General features: G+C 58.0%; 3 protein-coding genes across 3 annotated transcripts; 1 reads left to right on the forward strand and 2 right to left on the reverse strand.

Moving 5' to 3' along the window:
* Positions 1 to 1,947: 1,947 nt before the first annotated feature.
* Positions 1,948 to 5,827, forward strand: MFIFM68171_04028 (uncharacterized protein; the record flags this gene model as incomplete). Its single annotated transcript, XM_071059448.1, has 6 exons — positions 1,948 to 2,673; positions 2,737 to 2,846; positions 2,918 to 4,363; positions 4,421 to 4,546; positions 4,609 to 5,226; positions 5,305 to 5,827. 6 exons carry the CDS (start codon positions 1,948 to 1,950, stop codon positions 5,825 to 5,827), a joined length of 3,549 nt encoding a protein of 1,182 aa, XP_070915549.1.
* Positions 5,828 to 7,051: 1,224 nt separating this feature from the next.
* On the reverse strand, positions 7,052 to 8,134 carry atg5 (Autophagy protein 5; the record flags this gene model as incomplete). The annotated part of the gene is made up of 3 exons (XM_071059449.1): positions 7,052 to 7,242; positions 7,348 to 7,518; positions 7,639 to 8,134. The coding sequence occupies 3 exons, from the start codon at positions 8,132 to 8,134 to the stop codon at positions 7,052 to 7,054; spliced, it is 858 nt and encodes a 285-aa protein (XP_070915550.1).
* A 2,447-nt stretch (positions 8,135 to 10,581) lies between these two features.
* On the reverse strand, positions 10,582 to 14,899 carry MFIFM68171_04030 (uncharacterized protein; the record flags this gene model as incomplete). Its single annotated transcript, XM_071059450.1, has 2 exons — positions 10,582 to 12,132; positions 12,206 to 14,899. 2 exons carry the CDS (start codon positions 14,897 to 14,899, stop codon positions 10,582 to 10,584), a joined length of 4,245 nt encoding a protein of 1,414 aa, XP_070915551.1.
* Between the last annotated feature and the right edge of the window lie 2,373 nt (positions 14,900 to 17,272).

Raw genomic sequence — 17,272 nt, forward strand, 5'->3', positions numbered from 1 at the left:
GGCACGGTGCGGAATATGACCCTTGTTTATCTAAGGACGCCGTGAGGGCGGGTGGGCGCAAGTTGGGTTGCATGGGCGCTCGCTCCCTCGCTCGCTGCCCTCCTCCCCCGCCTGCACCCTGCCAACCACGCGCCTCATGCATGGCACATTGTGTTGTCTGTCAAAATTCCGTGAACACTCGGGTACTTTAGTATGTAAGGTACGTACTGTGTAGTCATACAGTGAGTAGTGATATTGCGCTTCATGCTGACCCGTTTTCCTCCTGTCCTTGCCTCCCGTTGCCCTGCTTAAGTCGCTTCAGGTACGTACTGTTCGGTTTTTTTTTTTTTTTTTTTTTTTTTTTCTTTTCCCTTTTTCTTTTCATGCGTTTCTAACCGATTCTGGGCAGAGTCTGATCGGGAGCTGGGCATTTGCATCCAGATTTCGTTAGCACTTTGTCACTCGGATGGTGATAGCGCGTCCGCCCCCGTTTTTCCCCACAGCCAACGTTACACACACACATTGTCGAGCCGAGTCGAGCTCTCTTGGCCTGGGCCGTTGCCTGCTCAGCTCTCAAATCGCTGGTGTCTTCCTGGCATCGCGCGTCGTGCCATCAAATCAAAACCACCTCTCCGCACCCCTCCGCTCGGGACGCTCCACCAACGCCCTCGCCGCCGAATAAAAAGACCAACGGAAAAAGGAACTTAGGAGGGGCAAGGAAAAGAGCAGGGTGTGATCTTTCTTTGCTGTGTTACCATCGTCGCGCCGCGCATTCTCTCTCGTTAGTGCCGCTGGCTGACAGCTCGTTTACCTGCTCGCCGTGAGTCTGGGTAAGGTAGCCCTCCTTCGGCATCTGTCACCGCCTATCCGGCTCTTTTTGTCTCCCCCGAGCAAACGGAACTGCAGGACAAAACGGCAAACTGGACAGACCACGGAGGGGCGGAAAGCGACAGACACCAAAAAGCAACCCTCGCTCCACTAGGCCGTCCTGAAGCTGTTCCGACAAGGCCGCCCATTCGCCCAGGACCCGAGCAACTGGCGTGCTAGCAGAGCCCGCTTTAACTCGAAAAGATCCAGAGAGAGCATCCTTGATCGGGTGGGTCCACCCGTTTGCACGCCTTTGGCTTGTCCCAGCAGAACCGGCCCCAGCTCTCCACCATCCTGGTTCGGCTAGGCTAGGGTCCTTGAGACTTGCTCGACAGGGTTGAATTCCGAGCTCAATTTGTTTTCTCTCCATCAGGGCCCCCAAACACCGCCTGCCCAGCGACTTCTGTCATTGACCGTCTTTTGCGGCCGGTCCGTCGGCACCTTTTGCACCGCCCGGCAGGCCTCGCGCACGCCAGTCTGTGCCTGTACATGCTCTGTACGGTAACCTGATACGCGATCTCTCTAGACCCCAGAGAGAAAGGAGCTGCCCGACCTTGTGCGCTCCCGGCCTGCCGAAACCCGCATCCTTGAACCGAGCTCTTGTCTTTTCGCCCTCTCCCCACTCCTCCCACCCCCAAAACCTACGAAACGCGCAACCCGGACCGTTGCTGCCCAACTGTTGGTTCCGCGCGGGTCGAAGTTGCTTTGTCGCCGCGAGTCGTGTGTGAGCGAGCAAGGCTCAGCTGGGGGGGTTGGTTAGCTCTTCTCGCCGCTGACACTCGCCAAAACTTTGTCCTCGCAAACACAGGTTTATGAGGTCGCTCGGCCGGTTGCTTCTGCGCTCCAACACTCAAGAGTAAACTCTCGTCGTGCGCGCGCGCGCGCGCTCAACAGCGGGTTTGAGGCTCACAAGTCACGGGATCTGCCGACTCCCTGTCTCTCCTCCCAAGCCGGGCTCTCTCCCCGCTTGTATTCCATGCTGCCGGGGCAAAGCTTTGTCCATGGGGTCACTGCTCCTGCCGCTTGTTGCCTGACCGTGTTCCTGGCCACCGCTGTCCGGGTCTTGACGTTCATGTACATACATATATAAAGGCCCCAGCCATGGACCCAGGGCCGCCCGACTCCAAGCGCCCCCGTCTGTCGACTGGCCCGGCATGGTCAGCAGGCGGCTCGCACCACGGAGTGTCGCTGCTTCATCCCACTCCCTCCCCCACGGCTGGCCAGTTGCCTCATCATCCCCCACCGTCGACCCAATACCAACAATCCTCACCTCTCTCGTTCGCTCGCCCTACCGGTCCAGGGGATCCTCACCAGCCACCAGCACCACCACCACCACCACCACCCCCGCCGCCTCCCCCTCCTGTCCAGACATCCATCGATGACCGACGACACCATGAGCCCGACAGGTTCCCGCCAATGCAAGAACACAGACAGCCTCCGCACTCCCCGGCACACCCGGCCTTTCCAGGGTATCCTCCGAGAGAGCCGATGATCAAGGCGGATCCGTCCGATGACACGCTCCCCCAGCTTCGCAGACCCCTCTCGACAGGCACACCCCAGGATAACATGACGCCGGTGACGCCGCATTCTGCAGTCCCGCCACAGTCTCAGCCGTACGGCGACGACAAGCGGCATATGAGCTATGACAACGGCCCGCAACTACCCATGTACAGTAGGCAACCGAGCTATGGGCCGCCGCCGACCCCCTTGCCGCACGCGCAGCCCTACGAGTACGCGCAGCCATATGGATCTCACCATGGCGAACTTCCGTATCCGATTCATGTCGCCGCCGCGACCGGAAAGCGCAAGGCGCAGAGGGCGTCGCAGGTTCGTCTCCCTGTTTTGTTGGGCATGGTTTGGATCGAGGAACGCTGACTATGCATGTACTAGGCTTGTGATATGTGCCGACAGCTCAAAGCTAAATGCGATGAGCTAAAGCCTTGCAAGAGCTGCAAGGAGAAGAAGGTCGAATGCAAGTATCGAGAAGCTGTTCCAAAACAGTAGGTTTTCCCCGTTCTTTTCATCCCAGCATCGATTTCCTTTATATCCGCCACTGATGCCCGTGATGCAGGCAAGACAAAATAGCTCAGGACATCTTGGAAACGCTTGTGATGCTGCGGAACGAGTTTGGCGCGTTCAACCAGCGCATAAGCAAACTTGAGCATGCCGTGAAGCGTATTGCACCGTCGGCTGACCTCCAGCCCGAGCCGATGCAAGAAGATGAGGACCGGCCAGGATCGGCCGACTCGGCTGCGCCTATAGCTGAAGAGGGCTACACGTCGTCACCGGGAGACACGGTAACAGGAACACAGGCGCCCATCGACTCTCTCGAGGCCCGGACCATCACGCGCATTATGGAGGACGAGGTGGAAGTCGAGCCTGGCCCTTTTGTGCGGCCCGGCGTCCCATCCATCCCGCCCAACCACACCACCTTGGCGGCTTTCTTGCTCAAGTGGCGGCCCATCGAACGCCTCGTCCGGCCCTACTTGGAGGCCGAGAACGTCAAGTACGTGGATGAGTTCCCAATCCGCCAGGAAGAAAGGCGTGGCCTTCTCCGAGTCTGGGGTCGCGGTGAGGGTCTGGATAGCAGTCGGGGTGACAAGGAAGCAATCCGCGATTTGGGTGTGATGGAGATCCGGGACGACTATTCAGACACAGGCGCCCCCTCGCCTGCAGACTGCTGGGGCGGTATCGGCAGCTCGCCCGGCCCGGTCGACGGTAAGCCTGTCATCGGGGTTCAGGCGCCTGATTTCACCGAACCTACGGTGTGGAAATACGTCAAGAGTTTCCAGGACAACATCCAGAACATGCATCCGCTCATCATACCGATGGAGCTGAACGCCATGGTGAAGCTGTTTCTGGACAGCGTCCAGCAGAGCATGAACAGGCAGTCAAGGGGCACCAGTATCGCAAAATTTGTGTCAACCACGCAGTCGGAGACGGGCTCCAAGAGGAAGCGGTCTCCGGCACCCGATGGCGCAGAGTCGCCGTCGGTACCGCAAAAGCAGTCCAAGCCCATGTTCCAGCGATCCATCAACAACGCCGTCGTCTTGTTGGTGCTTGCGCTGGGCAAGGTTTGTCTCCACAAAGACAAGATTCCCGACGTGGTCCCGGTTAGCGACGTCTCGCATGGGTCGCCGCTGGCACGGAATGGGTACCCGGCATCTCCGGTCCAGGGGTCGCCACCCTCGCACTCGTCGCACTCGCACTCGGCCGGCCTCCCGTCTCCCAAGGAAGCCGCCGAGCGGCCCGGCCTCAGCAGGCGTTCCTCGTTCCAGGGGCCGGGACCGTCTGCCAAGGCGGGAACATCTCTGAAGAGGAACCTGGATGTTATTCCGGGATTGGACTACTTTGCCTATGCCACTGACATAATGGGGGGCCAGCTGGCCGGGACCAGCCTTCGGCATGTCTATGCGTACATCCTGGCCGGGCTGTATCACGGGCAACTGGGGAGGGTGCTAGAAAGCTATGCGTACATCAAGGAAGCCGGCTGGGCTCTGCAGATCAAGATGAGACCGTGAGATCCTCCGCCCTTTGCTGTCGCCGTCATCTCTTGCTAACCCCCGATGCACAGGAGCGTGGACCGGTTCAGGAAGCTGCACGAGAACGCACTACGTAGCGACCAGGACCAGAGCGCGGTAACCGAGAAATCTGACAACCAGATTGTCTTTGCCTTTTGGACATGTCTGCAGCTGGAAAGGTCGGTTCATTCGAAGGGCGGCACGCCCCTAAGTGGCTCTGGGCTGACCTCACACCAAACAGTGATATCATCGCGGAGCTTCCTCTTCCACAGTCGCACATCCTGGCATTCGAAGATATGATGCCATATCCGAATATTAATCTGGCCCAACAGCTAGGCTTTGACGGACATGTCCTTCGGAGCTATCTCGCGCAGCTGTATCTGCGAAAGAGCCTGAACCAGATACATGGAATGCTGTACAACCCCGAGAAGCCGCATCCGCTCCAGGCCGCGGGCGGCAACATTATTGAGTACATACAGAATTCTCTCGACATCAGGCGATTTGTGCCGGCAGAGTTCCAGTTCAACCACGGCGATCCGCCAGCCAAGGATATCTTATCCGCCAGGCTCCGTGCCAAATATTGGGGGGCACAGGTCATCACCTACCGGCCATTTGTCCGCCAGATCCTCGAATTCAACTACAACAAGCTGATGTCAAACGAGTCCCCCGTGTTCGGGTCCGGCGGCTTCCACAGCGGCGTCTCTGTGCCCGCCATCGCGCCGGACGCCAGCGACATCCCTCCGCAGGTGATCGAGTATGCCCAGAAGGGCGTCCATGCTCTGATTGAGAGCACCCGGGCGTTCCACGGAGTCAAGGACAAGCGATACGTCGTCACCAACATTTTCGGGACGGCCCATGCGTAAGGCGATCCCAGACGAATAAAACGAACCCCATGGGGGAGGATGATGAGGTGACTAACACAAAAGGGTTTCGCTAGGCAATGGGGCAATCTCCTCACGCTCTCGGCTGTCTTCAGAGATCCCACACTCCAAGAATTTGTCAACGAGAAGACGCTCAGAGAACTTTTCTCTAGGACGATTGCCTTCTTTAGGATCATCGCTCACCCGACTAGCGCGCTCCATGTCGACCTGCGCATCCTGGAAGGGCTGGAGCACGAGCTTTGGGGAAAACACAACAGCAGTGGTATGGCTGTTGATCATCCTACCGGGTCCAGTTTCTCGAGCACGACGAGCGGGGGACACGCGGTGCCGCCCGTGCCACCCCTGGCACCGATCTCCCCGATGCCGTCGATACAGCCTGCTCCGGGGCTACCTGGCATGAACCCACCGGGGACGCCCATTGAGGGTGGGATGCCGACGATGGGCCCAGCACGAACCCCGACTCTGGCAACGGCTTTGCCCGGGGTGGCCCACGGAGTCATGTCTGTTTCCGACACGGTTCATGCGGTGGTGGTATCTGGCGCGCTGCCTCCGATGCAACAACAACCGCCCATGTTGTAAAATGCCTGGTTGAGCCCGGAAGGGGGGGAGTGGTGGCGGTCTCTGTTGTTGTTAATTAGTATTTTTAGTTTTGTTTTTTGGAGGGTTTCCTCGGCGTCCTCGGCGTCCTAGGCGTCCACCCCGATATCCAGCCTCATTACTCAGCATCTGTCCGGTCGACGGACAATCCCGTTCTTTTTCGGCATGCCACGCAGAACCAACCTGGGACAAAAGTAACAATAAGAGAGGTTTCAGCTGCCAAAGGGGGCCGGGGTGGAGGTTGGTGGGGAAACTTTGTACGATGGAAAAGAGTGTGGTCGCCCCCGGCCATTTGATCCGTTTCTCGTCCCAACCGGGGATGCCATGAGGCTTTTTTTTTTTTTTTTTTCATCCTTTTTTTTTTCAGCATGCATATCCATCGTCTTATCGGGGAGACACTGTTTCATAGCATTTGCATGGCCTTTTTCTTGTTTTGACGTTATTCTTGGGAGAGAAGTATCGGGGCGGCTTTGCGGCGGAGATACCACTATGTGTGAACGTGTCTATGGTTCCATCATATTAGGGGCGGCGGCGGTTATCTGATGCGTGGTTCATCTTCCTGTCGGTTGGTTTGTTCCCGCTTTTCACTACTTTTTAACCCTAGCAACCGCACACCCATTATCATACATTCCCTTCCCAATGTCTGTCAGCAACATCCCGTATCTACGTTTAACTCATTTTTCCCGACACTTCTGCTGCGAGAGTGTTCTTCAACGGGCAGTTCATCCTTATTTACATATCGGAGGGTCCCACCGAGCCAAGAATTGGCTTCCCTGGCACCATCCCCCATTTTCCTTATTCAATTTTTTTATTTTATTTTTTTTATCTAATACAAGACTTGCCCGGTGTTGGCCTGGACCATGTGGGGACTTGGCACACGATACGCATGCACAAAGGAAGAAGAGCGGGAAGATTTGCATGGCAAAAAGGGGCATGCATGTATGTGTGTGTGTGTGTGTGTGTGTGTGTGTGTACGTGAGCGGTAGATGGTGGATGGGTCAAACACACACATGGAGAGGGACTGCGCCGATAGAAGAGGAGTAGCCGCCGTACAGAAAGTGACCACTAAAGCTACCCATTCACGGGTAGCTTTGCGGTTGGCTTGGACACCATTAAATATACATGTATTACTGGCAGAGATACGTCGATCTCCGCTTGTGAACGATTCGTTGGTTGTTGGCTACGCAGCTAACCGGACCGTCTTTCTCATAAGAGAACCACACAGAGACATAACCACCCGTCTGGATAGGCGGCCTCACGCATGAGCTCCTCGAGCGGTGCCCTAAAGGGTACGGGGGCGCCATGGAGCATCACGTTTGCCAGGATGGGATCGCGGCTGCTGGGGAAGAGATCTGGGAGGAGGTTTTTGAGGGCAGGGCCTAGTGTTTGCGGAGACCCTTCATTCCACCGCCCCGATGTTACGTCAGTTGGCGGTGTGCCAGTTTGGGGCATGACGGCAGCAAAGACAAACGGAGAAGGGAAGAAAGGAAACGGCGACATACTGTTGGGTAACCGCGGCGGGATCAAGGTCTGTACCACCTTGAATGAGCCCTGGGTTGCGTCGTTGGCATCTTTCGGCGAGGACGGGATGTAGATGCGGATGGGGACGTTCTTCAGGGGCGTTGGCGTATTGAGCAGGCGGCTGTTGATCCTGCTGAAGGAAACGTAGTCATCTGTGATTTGATAACCAGAACATGTGTCAGTCAGTCGGCCCGGCTCCGCACGAGGAGAAACGAGACGGGAGCCGAGGGAAGAAAAAAAAAAATAAAAATAAAAAGAAAGGAGCTACTTACTGTCCTGCACGGCGTTCCAGAGAGCGGTGCTGTGCTCCTTGGAGAGACTCATGATCTGCTTTGCGTTGCCGTTCCGCACAAAGTCGGCCTCCTTGGCCGAGTTGGTGAAGGTGTCGCCAATGTCCCACTCGGGCCCGTCGGCCACGACCAGGCGCCAGGGCAGGGCGGGCTGGTACAGGTCGACCAGCAGCCCCACTGCGAGGTTTCGGAGCTGTATCTCCTCGTGATGGAAGCTCGAACAGGACGTGGCGTAGTATGCCGTCAGGCGCGGGAGGAGGAGGGCTAGGTAGCTGAAGCGCGGAACCGAGACGATGAAGGGGTTGGCGGGCTGCGATGCGTGGGTGATGTGCAGCGGCACCTGCAGGTTCCAGAGCGTCTGCAAGAGCGGCGTGGCTGCATCGGAGCCGCCGCCGCCGCCGTTGCTGCCGTCGACGATGCGGGGACCGCCGCGGACGGGCGAGGCGGCTGGGGACGACGAGGGCGATGCCGAGGCCATCTCTCTCGCCGCTCTTTTTCACACGCTGTCACTTCACTTCTCGCCTACGCAATTCTCTGCTGCTGCTGCTGCTGCTACTGTTGCTCGTCTTTGCTGGGCAGCGTTCGGCTTCTTCATGCTGCTAGCTGCTGCTGCCGTGATCGTCGCCAACCTCCCGGCGGGCTAACGTTGCGCGGCAGCCTCACCCCGAAGGCGAGGCGGGAGCCAAGTTTGGAGGGCCGAGCGAGTAACCCACGCCGTTGGCACGGCTCGGCAGTGTCCTTCCAATGCTCTCTCGCTGACGGCGGCTGTTTGTCCAATGCAACTGCGGGGTACCTGTGTAGCCAAGGTTTGTGGTGTGGGCCGAGGTCGTGAGGGGTTTCGGGGCTTTGATGGTGCAACGGCGATGGGCGGGGTTAGGTGCTCTTGGCTTGCCTTTGGGCCGCTGGGGCAAGGAAGGAAAAGAGCCCTGCATGCCTACACCGTGCGGCATTACTGTGCTGCTCTGTGCCCCCAAGTACCTCCCCCAACAGAGCGTTTTGGCCAATCCCACTGGCGGGTCCTGAAGAGAGCAAAAAGCCCGGCAGACGCGAGCCACCTGGACCAGCCCATCACAGCCGCATGTCATGCCGTCCGTTCGAGCTTATCCGATCTCCAGCTGCGGGCGCGTTTTGCAACGAATATGACAGAGCCAGATACAAGCCCAATCACATCTCCAAACCACCATCCGAAGCCCCCGACCGCTTCGGAAACCTCGGGTCAGCCGCCGATAGCTCTCGGGGGCTTCGTCCACATTGCCATCTACCCGTTAACCATATTTGCACTTAGCTAAGCAGGACATTCCCGTACTCTGGCCCATTCGTCTCATCTTGCGTCGTCCGTGACGTGTAATCTTTCTCTCGCCTCGCTTCTTGCTTGGTTAGGGGCCGGCACTTCGACGGCATATACGGCGGCGGACCGATGCGATCTCGTCCCCAAGCAGCAGATACGCTCGCCCACGTGGCCCGCCAGAAGCCGAACAGGCGGCTATGCTTGCATACCTTACCTTACCTACCTGCATACACGTACATTGAACCCTTACACTACGTCCCCCGGCCGTTTCGGGACGCGGCAACCGTTGCCGTCTAGAAGGGAAATCTCCTTCTAGATGTTTCAAGTTGATCTGTCGAGTGCCATGGTTGCTACGCTGTCTGCGGCTCACACATTAAACCAATGCATTTGCATTTTTTTAAGTTTTAATATTATTATTATTATTATTGTCATTTTTTTTTTCTTGGGGGGGGGGGGGGGGGGGGGGGTCAACTTGGCTTCCTCGCATCTTTCACCCTTTATCGAATTTCTAGCCGGCCAGATTCCCCCCCCCCCCCCCCCCCCCCCAACCTCTTCACTTCAACTTTGAGGGAGCGGGATAATTCATGCCGAGCTTCTTGCCAAAATGGATACTCAGCACAGAGTGTGGTAAGATGTTGCTGACACGACAGAGTCACACTCAAGGGCAGGCCGACGGCCCCGTGAATGAATCGTGATGATGTTGGCCATGTTGTGCGACTTACAAATCGCCCCCCTTACCCCCTCTTTCGGGCCGTTCTCTGCCTGCGCCTCTCGGGATTTCGGTAACCTCATCCACCCAGCCGTCCTTTTCGCTCGAGGTTTCCATGGTCCCATGCAACCCACCGATGGCAGCTCCTTCCAACATGCCGTGGACGGCCATGCTCGTGTAACCCCATAGCTGACCGGTTAAAGCTTGCATTGACCGTCAACAGACTCTAGGGTGCAGACCTCGTGCGGTCACGGGTCGGTGTTCTATAGGGTTAACTGACCTGGCTTGGATGGGTTACACTCAGATATCGGGCTGCTGGTTTTCCCTGGGTATAAGTTGAGTGAACTCGGTGGCGGCTCTGGACGGTTGGTATCAAATCAAAACTGAGTTTATTTTTGGGGCAAGTCAAGAGAAACCTCCCATGGTATCATACCAAAACCGAGTTAACCAAGGGACCCAACGTCGGGCTTCCAAGGACCAAGAGTCGAAGAGTAAGAAAGGGCCCAGATGGGGAAAGAAAGAATTGAAATGGATAGACAAAGGGAAAAAAAAAAAAAAAAAAAAAAAAAAAAGGGAACGAAAGAAAAAGAAGAGAGAAAGGGAAGAGGTACAGGCAAACTCAACACCCCGACGAGCCGGGTATTTTTGCCCCGGTTGTACCCGCCAGGAAAGAAAACCTTCATCCCAAGGAACATGCTGGTTATTCAACCCTTCCCTGTCTTGAGATCTTATGCCGTATGAGAATCCAACTCGTAATATGTCCCAAAATCCCCAGATGTTGTAAAGATTCTATACAAGAAATGGCCCCACCCAGCAACTCGCTCCAGTTTTTCATCTGAGACGCGGGGGAGAAACGATTTAGAGCAGTCGCGCCCACCCACCCCCGACGAAGGGGGAGGAGGAGGAGGTAGAGATCAGCATAGCCCTCTTACGAGCCATGCCGCACCGTGAGACTGGGCTTCCTCCGCCTCCCAAACATCTTTGAAATCCCATTCGCGTCATCCTGCTCCGCAGATCCCGGTCGCGCGAACTGGCTGTTCGGCCCAGACATGCCGGGCGGCGGGCCGGAGTTCTTTAGAAACTCGGCCAGGTCCGACGTGGCGCGAGAGGGGACCGAAATCGCCTCGCGCGGCTCAAACTTTTTCATGAGCACCCGCCCTCCTCCGCCTGGTCCTCCTCCCATAGGAGGTCCGCCTCCACCACCCATCATCGCCGCCGCTTTGGAAGACGTCCTAGGCGGGGCATACTGATCCAGCCCCGGGGGTATGTTCACCTGGATGGGGATGTGGCCCCTCGCGGCGCTGGCCCGGCTGTTCAAGCTCCTCGACTCGGCCGCGGGGAGCTGCGATACCCTGGGGCTTGCGGGCCTGCTTCCCGCCTGTCCGCTATCCCGTTTCGTCAGTCTAGACATGAGGCTCGGCGCGCTTGCCTTCTTCTTGGGCTTGTTCCGCGCCTGGGATGTGTTGAACGGTTGTACGGGCGCCTCCGGTGGCGGCGTGTAGTTGTTCAAAAAGTCAATGAGACTCTCTTCTTGCGTCTGCCCGCGTTTCTTGGGCTTTGGCATCAGGTCATCATCGTCCTCGTCGAGTTCCTCATCGCTGACATCGATGGCGTAGGGATCCCGGACCCGCCTGGTCTTACGTTTCGGGATCGGCATGTCACCGTCTCCGGCCTCACCCGTTAGAGCCTTGCTCCTTGAAAGGAGAGCACTGTGGGAGTTGACCGACGACTGGACAGAAGGAGGTACCGAGAAATCGGTGACATTGGTAGAAGCCTGGCTGCTCCTGAACTCAATGTCGCGTAACTGGGCGTCGACAGCTTTGCCCCCAACCGCGGCAGACATCTGGTCCGAGTCCATCGTAGTCCGGAAGGGAGCAACAGCCCTCGGAATACGTGGGTTACCCGATGTGCTTGGCGGCCCCCGCCGGATGAAGTCAATCAAGTCCGAATTATCATCCTTGTAATCGACGGCGGCATCGCGAGCCTGGAGCTTTGGCCGATTAGCGTTGCTGGCCGTTGTGGACGGCCGACTCGGCTCTGTAATGGGCTTTGATAAAACGCTGGGGTTCCGCGGCCCAGTTTGTCCCGACGAAGCGCTGGCGGAAGCCGCCCGGCCGCCACTGGGACCGGTCGAGCGGATAAACTCTGCGAATTCGGTAAGGGATTCACGAGGCAACCTGGCGTCTCTTGGTTGAGGGCCATTCGCGGTGCGTGGCTTTGAGGGTAGAGGCGGGGTAGATCGTGGTACAACGCCGCCGTGCTTGCCTGTGCCGGTCGAGACGTTCCGGTTGCCGTGGTGCGTCTCGGAAACGGTGCGTGGCCCGGATCCCGTCGGTCGGTGGGCTGGAGCCGACATCTTCAGTTCGCTCGTTCGAGCAACCGATGACGAACGAGATCGGTCTCCGTTTTGACGAGTGTCTTCGCTCTTCCGCGTCTTGACTGATACTACTGGGCTACTAGGGGCGATCGGCCGTGTTGACTGAGATCGCAGCGGAAATCGCCAGGTTAGGTCTGACGAAACAATACGTCATTGAGGGGGGAATTGCACTTACGTCGATGTCGCGCATGCTCTCAGGGGTCAGCGTGTATTGAATGGTTTGGTCGCTCTGGATAAGTTCCTCAAAGTCCCGCACGACATCAATACGAGCTTGCATGCCCTCCTCCGAGGTTCTTACAGCCTTTATCTTGGTTGACGAAGGGGAACCGGACGGATGTTGCTGCCGGGGTTGCCCAGCCGCCGGTTCATGGGGCCGGTACGAGGATGGGGCAGATGGGCTGCCGCCGCGGGCATGTTCTACAGACACTTGACCGATCGTGGCTGGCTGGCGATGAGCGGAGGTGTTTGCAGCAGCTTGCCTTCCTGCGTTTCGCTCGGGAAGAGTAGGAGGCTGCGGAAATCGGTATCTCTGGGTCCCCGTCCGGGGTCGTTCGTCAACTTCTCTCCCCTCAGGCAGCACTGGCATCGATTCGATAAAGAAGGTGCCGCTGGTCGTCGACGCCGTCGATGCTGGGGACGATGTCGCGGGCAATATCGTAATTTTCGTCCGAAGCTTAGGAGGTGTTGAAGGCGCAGGTGTGTGGTCAGCTCTGACAGGACCTACCGGCCCAGGTCCTTGTGTAGTGGTTTCGGCTGGTTCGTGCTGCTCGCTGGATGCTGGCTCCGGAATGGTGGGTAGGCCGGCTCCCGTTTGGCTGGCAGGGGTTGCCGGGCTGACAGGTGACACGGTATATCCGTTCTCAGCAGTTTCCTCCGTCTCAGAAACAGATGCGGTTGGTGCTGGCCCTGATTTGTTGCCATAATTGACGGTTAACCGGCTCCCCGAGGCGCTGTCTGGAGAATGACGTGGCCGGTCCTCTGGGATCGGGGGGGTACCTGTACCGCTGGTACGCGAGGGACTCGCCTGGCGAATTGACTCGACCACAACCACAGAATTGCGTTGTGGCCCAACAACCGGGCTGCGGGGGCTGGTAACATCGATCAAGCGCGCAGAATGAATACTAGGTGTCCTGACTGGCAAGTTGGTGTTAATCGCACTCGGCTTGCCATGATCCGATGATGCGCCCGACGGACTCCGGCCCAAGATGGAAACCCTCGAGGACCTGATGATCCGCGGCTCCTCGACAGACACCTCGTCATCATCGTCATCATCCATCTCATCCTGTTCCGTGTCGTCGGTAGTACTCGGCGCATGTTCAGTGGGAACAAGGTCGAATCTGCGCGACGTCGGCCTATTCTCCTCGTCTCCTGCATCGGATGCCACGTCCAATACAACCTCGGGCGTACCAGCGCCCGAGGTTGGCGAGTTCTCAGCGGAGTCCAAAGTAGTCTGCTCGGCCTGCTGGGCGCCGGTAGGCGAGACATAACGGACTGCGGCAAGAGTTGGTACTGAATTTGAGCGTTTCCTAGGGGCAGAAGCAGGGCTAAGTACTCGAGATGAAGTAGACGTCGGAAGCCCAAGCGCTCCGCTCAGGGGCAGTATCATCAGGCTCTTTGGCCGGGCTGGCCTAGTCTCTTGTTCGATATCGTCCTCATCAGCCTCGTCATCGCTGCAGAGCGCAAGGCCAGGCACCTCTATCTCGGCAACGTCGTCCGGCCCCATCGGCAGGGGAATGCCTGCAGCAACCAAATACTCTTCCTGGGGCTCCTCCGCTTGGCTCCCCTCTTTTTGGGTCTCGGCGTCGTTCTTCTCCATTTCGGGCTCGGGTTCGGGTTCGGGAACGGTGGCGGGGACAGCGATCTCGGCAGCGCTGCTCGGCGAGCGCATGTGGCCACCGGCACCGCGCATTGAGTCTGCAGAATAGGACCGCGTCAGGCGGTCCATGGAGCTGATTGCCGGGGACCGGATCTTCTTCTTCCACGCTCTCCACAATCGGCCTAGCGTCCGGTCGAGGGCGACACGCTCCATGTCGAGCTCCTCGACAATGATCCTGTCGGCGACACCAGTAGGACTGCGAGCGCCCTCCTTGAGCTCCTTCTCGTACTTCAAGCGCATCCGGTGGTATGCGGCTTGGCCAGCGACAACCAGGGCCTGTTCGCCCATGAATTCCAGGATGGATGTCAAGAAGATGGCCACGGCCGGAGAGACGGCCTCAGACAGACGGTCGTCCAGCCCCGCATCGAGATGACCCTGCTCCATGTAGTAGTCCTCGTCCTCCTCTTCCATGTCTCCAAGCGAAGAGTACACCATGCAACGGAGGCGCGTTCGCTTCCAGGCCAATTCCAGGTCCCAATCTGCCGGCGACGAGGGATCCCGCGCATGCGCCTGGGCGCTGTCTTCGTCGTCCCCCCCAAGGTACTCCCGCAGCTCCTCATCCGCCTGGTTAATGGCGTCTTTGGCGAGCTTCGGCTTGAGGACCTCGGACACGGCTGGACGCAGTGCAGACAGGGTGGTGGAGCGCGAGACGGAGAGGAAGTTGAAGAGCAGCTGGTCTAGAAAATTGTTGACCAGCTGTAACGCGGCGGGTGAGACGGTTACCGCGTCGCCCGACGGTTCGATTCCGTGCTGGTCGTACCACGTCTCGGCGTGGCTGTCGTGGTCGTTAGTGACGATCTGCGAGGCGGCCGAGGCCGCGATGAAAGCGGCCTCGGGTGATACTGCCAGCGGAGGCGACATCAGGCTGTGTGCGACAGTCGACGGCCTGTCGCTGGATATGCTCTGAGTCCGCGACCGCGACGGCATCCTTTGGAGGGGAGAAGCTACGCCCGACGAGGGGCGGGACGCGGCCGAGTCTAAAGAGGACGCCATGGGTGGCAGAGACGCCGGGTCCGGCGCAGTCCCCGAGAGCGGACCCCGCAGCTCTCTCTCTCTCTTTTGCCGTCCTCGTGCAGGGACGTCACCTAATTCGGTGCAGTCGGCGTGCGTGGCAGGGCAGGGCCAGCGCCGTGCATCCGAATTTATTCTTCTTTCCGATGTCCAGATCTTTCGAATGCGGGCGGCCGGCCAGCCGGCCAGGGGCGGTGAAGCACTGTTATTACTAGGGACTAGGGAGCTGCGGCAAGGTAACGGGTGCTCGACTTAGATCTAACGGGGGCTGCGACGGCAATCTAGAAAAGTCTCTTGTCAGTCGATTCGCTTGCGAGATTGCGAGCGCGGCGTAGCTGAAACAAAGGCGACGCTGGAGGCACGACCGAACAGGCAGGCGGGAAGCAGACTCGCAGTGTAAATGACAAGAACAAAGTGCTCCAAGTGGCCCTCAGAGAGAGCGGGCTGCGGGTAAGTGGCACATCATGCATTGCGCGGTCTGACAGTCGCAACGACGGGCAAGCGAGAAGTTACACACAGCACCGAGCCATGTCAGCAACTACTACCTCGTCTGGTCCGGCACCCAGGTAGGCAGTGCCGGCGCGAGCTGTAAGGCAGTCCGCATCGGAACCCGGCTGCGCAGGCGCGGCGTCACTGGGCAAAGTCCGCGTGGGCAATTGGACGAGCCAAGGCAAGCACCCGCGGAGCAAGAGAGCAGTAATATTGGAAAATCACAGCTTCCCAACGGCTGCCCACGACGAGTAGCACGGCGCAATGCGGCCGGGCGCAGGCGTCGATAAAACTGAGATGGGAAGGATCCCTTTACCAAACACGCAGTGGGACGAGAGAAAACATCGGACGCACCTGGCAGGGTGAATCCCTACTGTCGGGAGCAGTTCAATTCAGCCAGCGCAATCGCAGGCTGGGGACGAGCAACGATAGGTCCGCGTACGGAGACGACGGCGTTCGGTTGGTGTTGCACGTCAAACGAGTCGATTCGGCGCAGTGAGGCAGGCAGGCCACTGGCACAGCAGTACTTGATCCAACGAAATCGCCCCGTCTGGGCCGACAAGATGCGGCACGCGGTGCAGAATGTCTGAAGTTGAAGTGATGGAATTGGGACTCGGGGAGAAATTTCCAGCCGATCTTGCTCGGGGTGGCATCGACGGTTTTGCTCCTTTTCCCCTCCTGCTATTTTTTTCTTCTTTATTTTATTTTATTTTTTTTTTCTTTTGCTTCATGAACGCCAGGGTCCCTACATGATTGGCATCCCTTACCCCCAGAGCGGTCTAGTGGGGAAATGGAAAGGGGTTCCATGGAGTGTTTCTTGGGCGGGTTCCCGGTTGTTTGAGCAGCCTGCTACGGGCAGATCCCTTCCCATGCGTGGGCACATGGCCCCCTGCCTTGTGCACGTTAGCGTTGATCCCCGGAAAATGTGGCTGCAGGTTCGTGGTGGACATGCAGGACATTTTCGATAGATTGAAAAGCGTCTTGTCTCCTGTGGGTGAATCTAAAATGGATCTCGGTACGCGCGCAGAAGCGGTATCGCCGGGTCATCAGGTAGCTACGTATACAGCTGGTGTTCGTTTCGCTTGTGTTGGCTTCGTCCTCTGCTGCTCTGTGGCATCTCGTGGCACGGGAAATTCGGACGGGGACAAAGTGGGCCACCAGACAGAGGTGGGTTCGGTGCAGACAACCGGCATCCACCTCCAACGCCCCACTGAATTTTGCGTTTGGCGGGTCCCGTCCTCCAGGCCATCTCGGCATCGAGGAGAAATCGTGAGCTGGAACCGGTCACTGCGATTTGGAAGTTAAGAATAGATCGGGGTTTTAACACGATGGGTAAGGTACTACCTGCCCTTCCCCTGCCAGGCCCTCCGCCACTACATATAAACTTCCCGAAGCGGCCACGGCGCCCCGACATTGGACACACATACACGTATAGAGACCCCAGGGCTGTGTAAATATAATGGAAGTGGAGGTTACACAGCGCAGGGGCCTGACATCGCCATGAAAATGCGGGGCATGAGTCTTGCAGTTCTGTGCGCGCCTCGGCACCCTCTTCTCGTTGGCTCGCTGACACACATAGACATAGTATGCACACACACAAAAGAGTCATTCCGCTCTCGCGCCTGGGCTTTCGATCGGGTACCACACACACCACGGGTTCTCAAAAAACCACACGTGTAGTATGCCCCATCCGCTGTCGTACACGGGACAAGTCGAAGGCGCAACAGAACGCCGATCGCCGGCTTGCTTACTTCCGCTCCGAGAAGAGCAGGGTCCCACGCAAATCCCGCCGTGATTGATGTGCTGCACAGGCACAAACGCGATGAGACATAGAGCAGACATTAGGCGAGGTGCCGGACCAGCCAT

This window comes from Madurella fahalii, assembly GCF_045866475.1.
Source record: "Madurella fahalii IFM 68171 DNA, scaffold_2, whole genome shotgun sequence".
NCBI classification, from domain to species: domain Eukaryota; kingdom Fungi; phylum Ascomycota; class Sordariomycetes; order Sordariales; genus Madurella; species Madurella fahalii.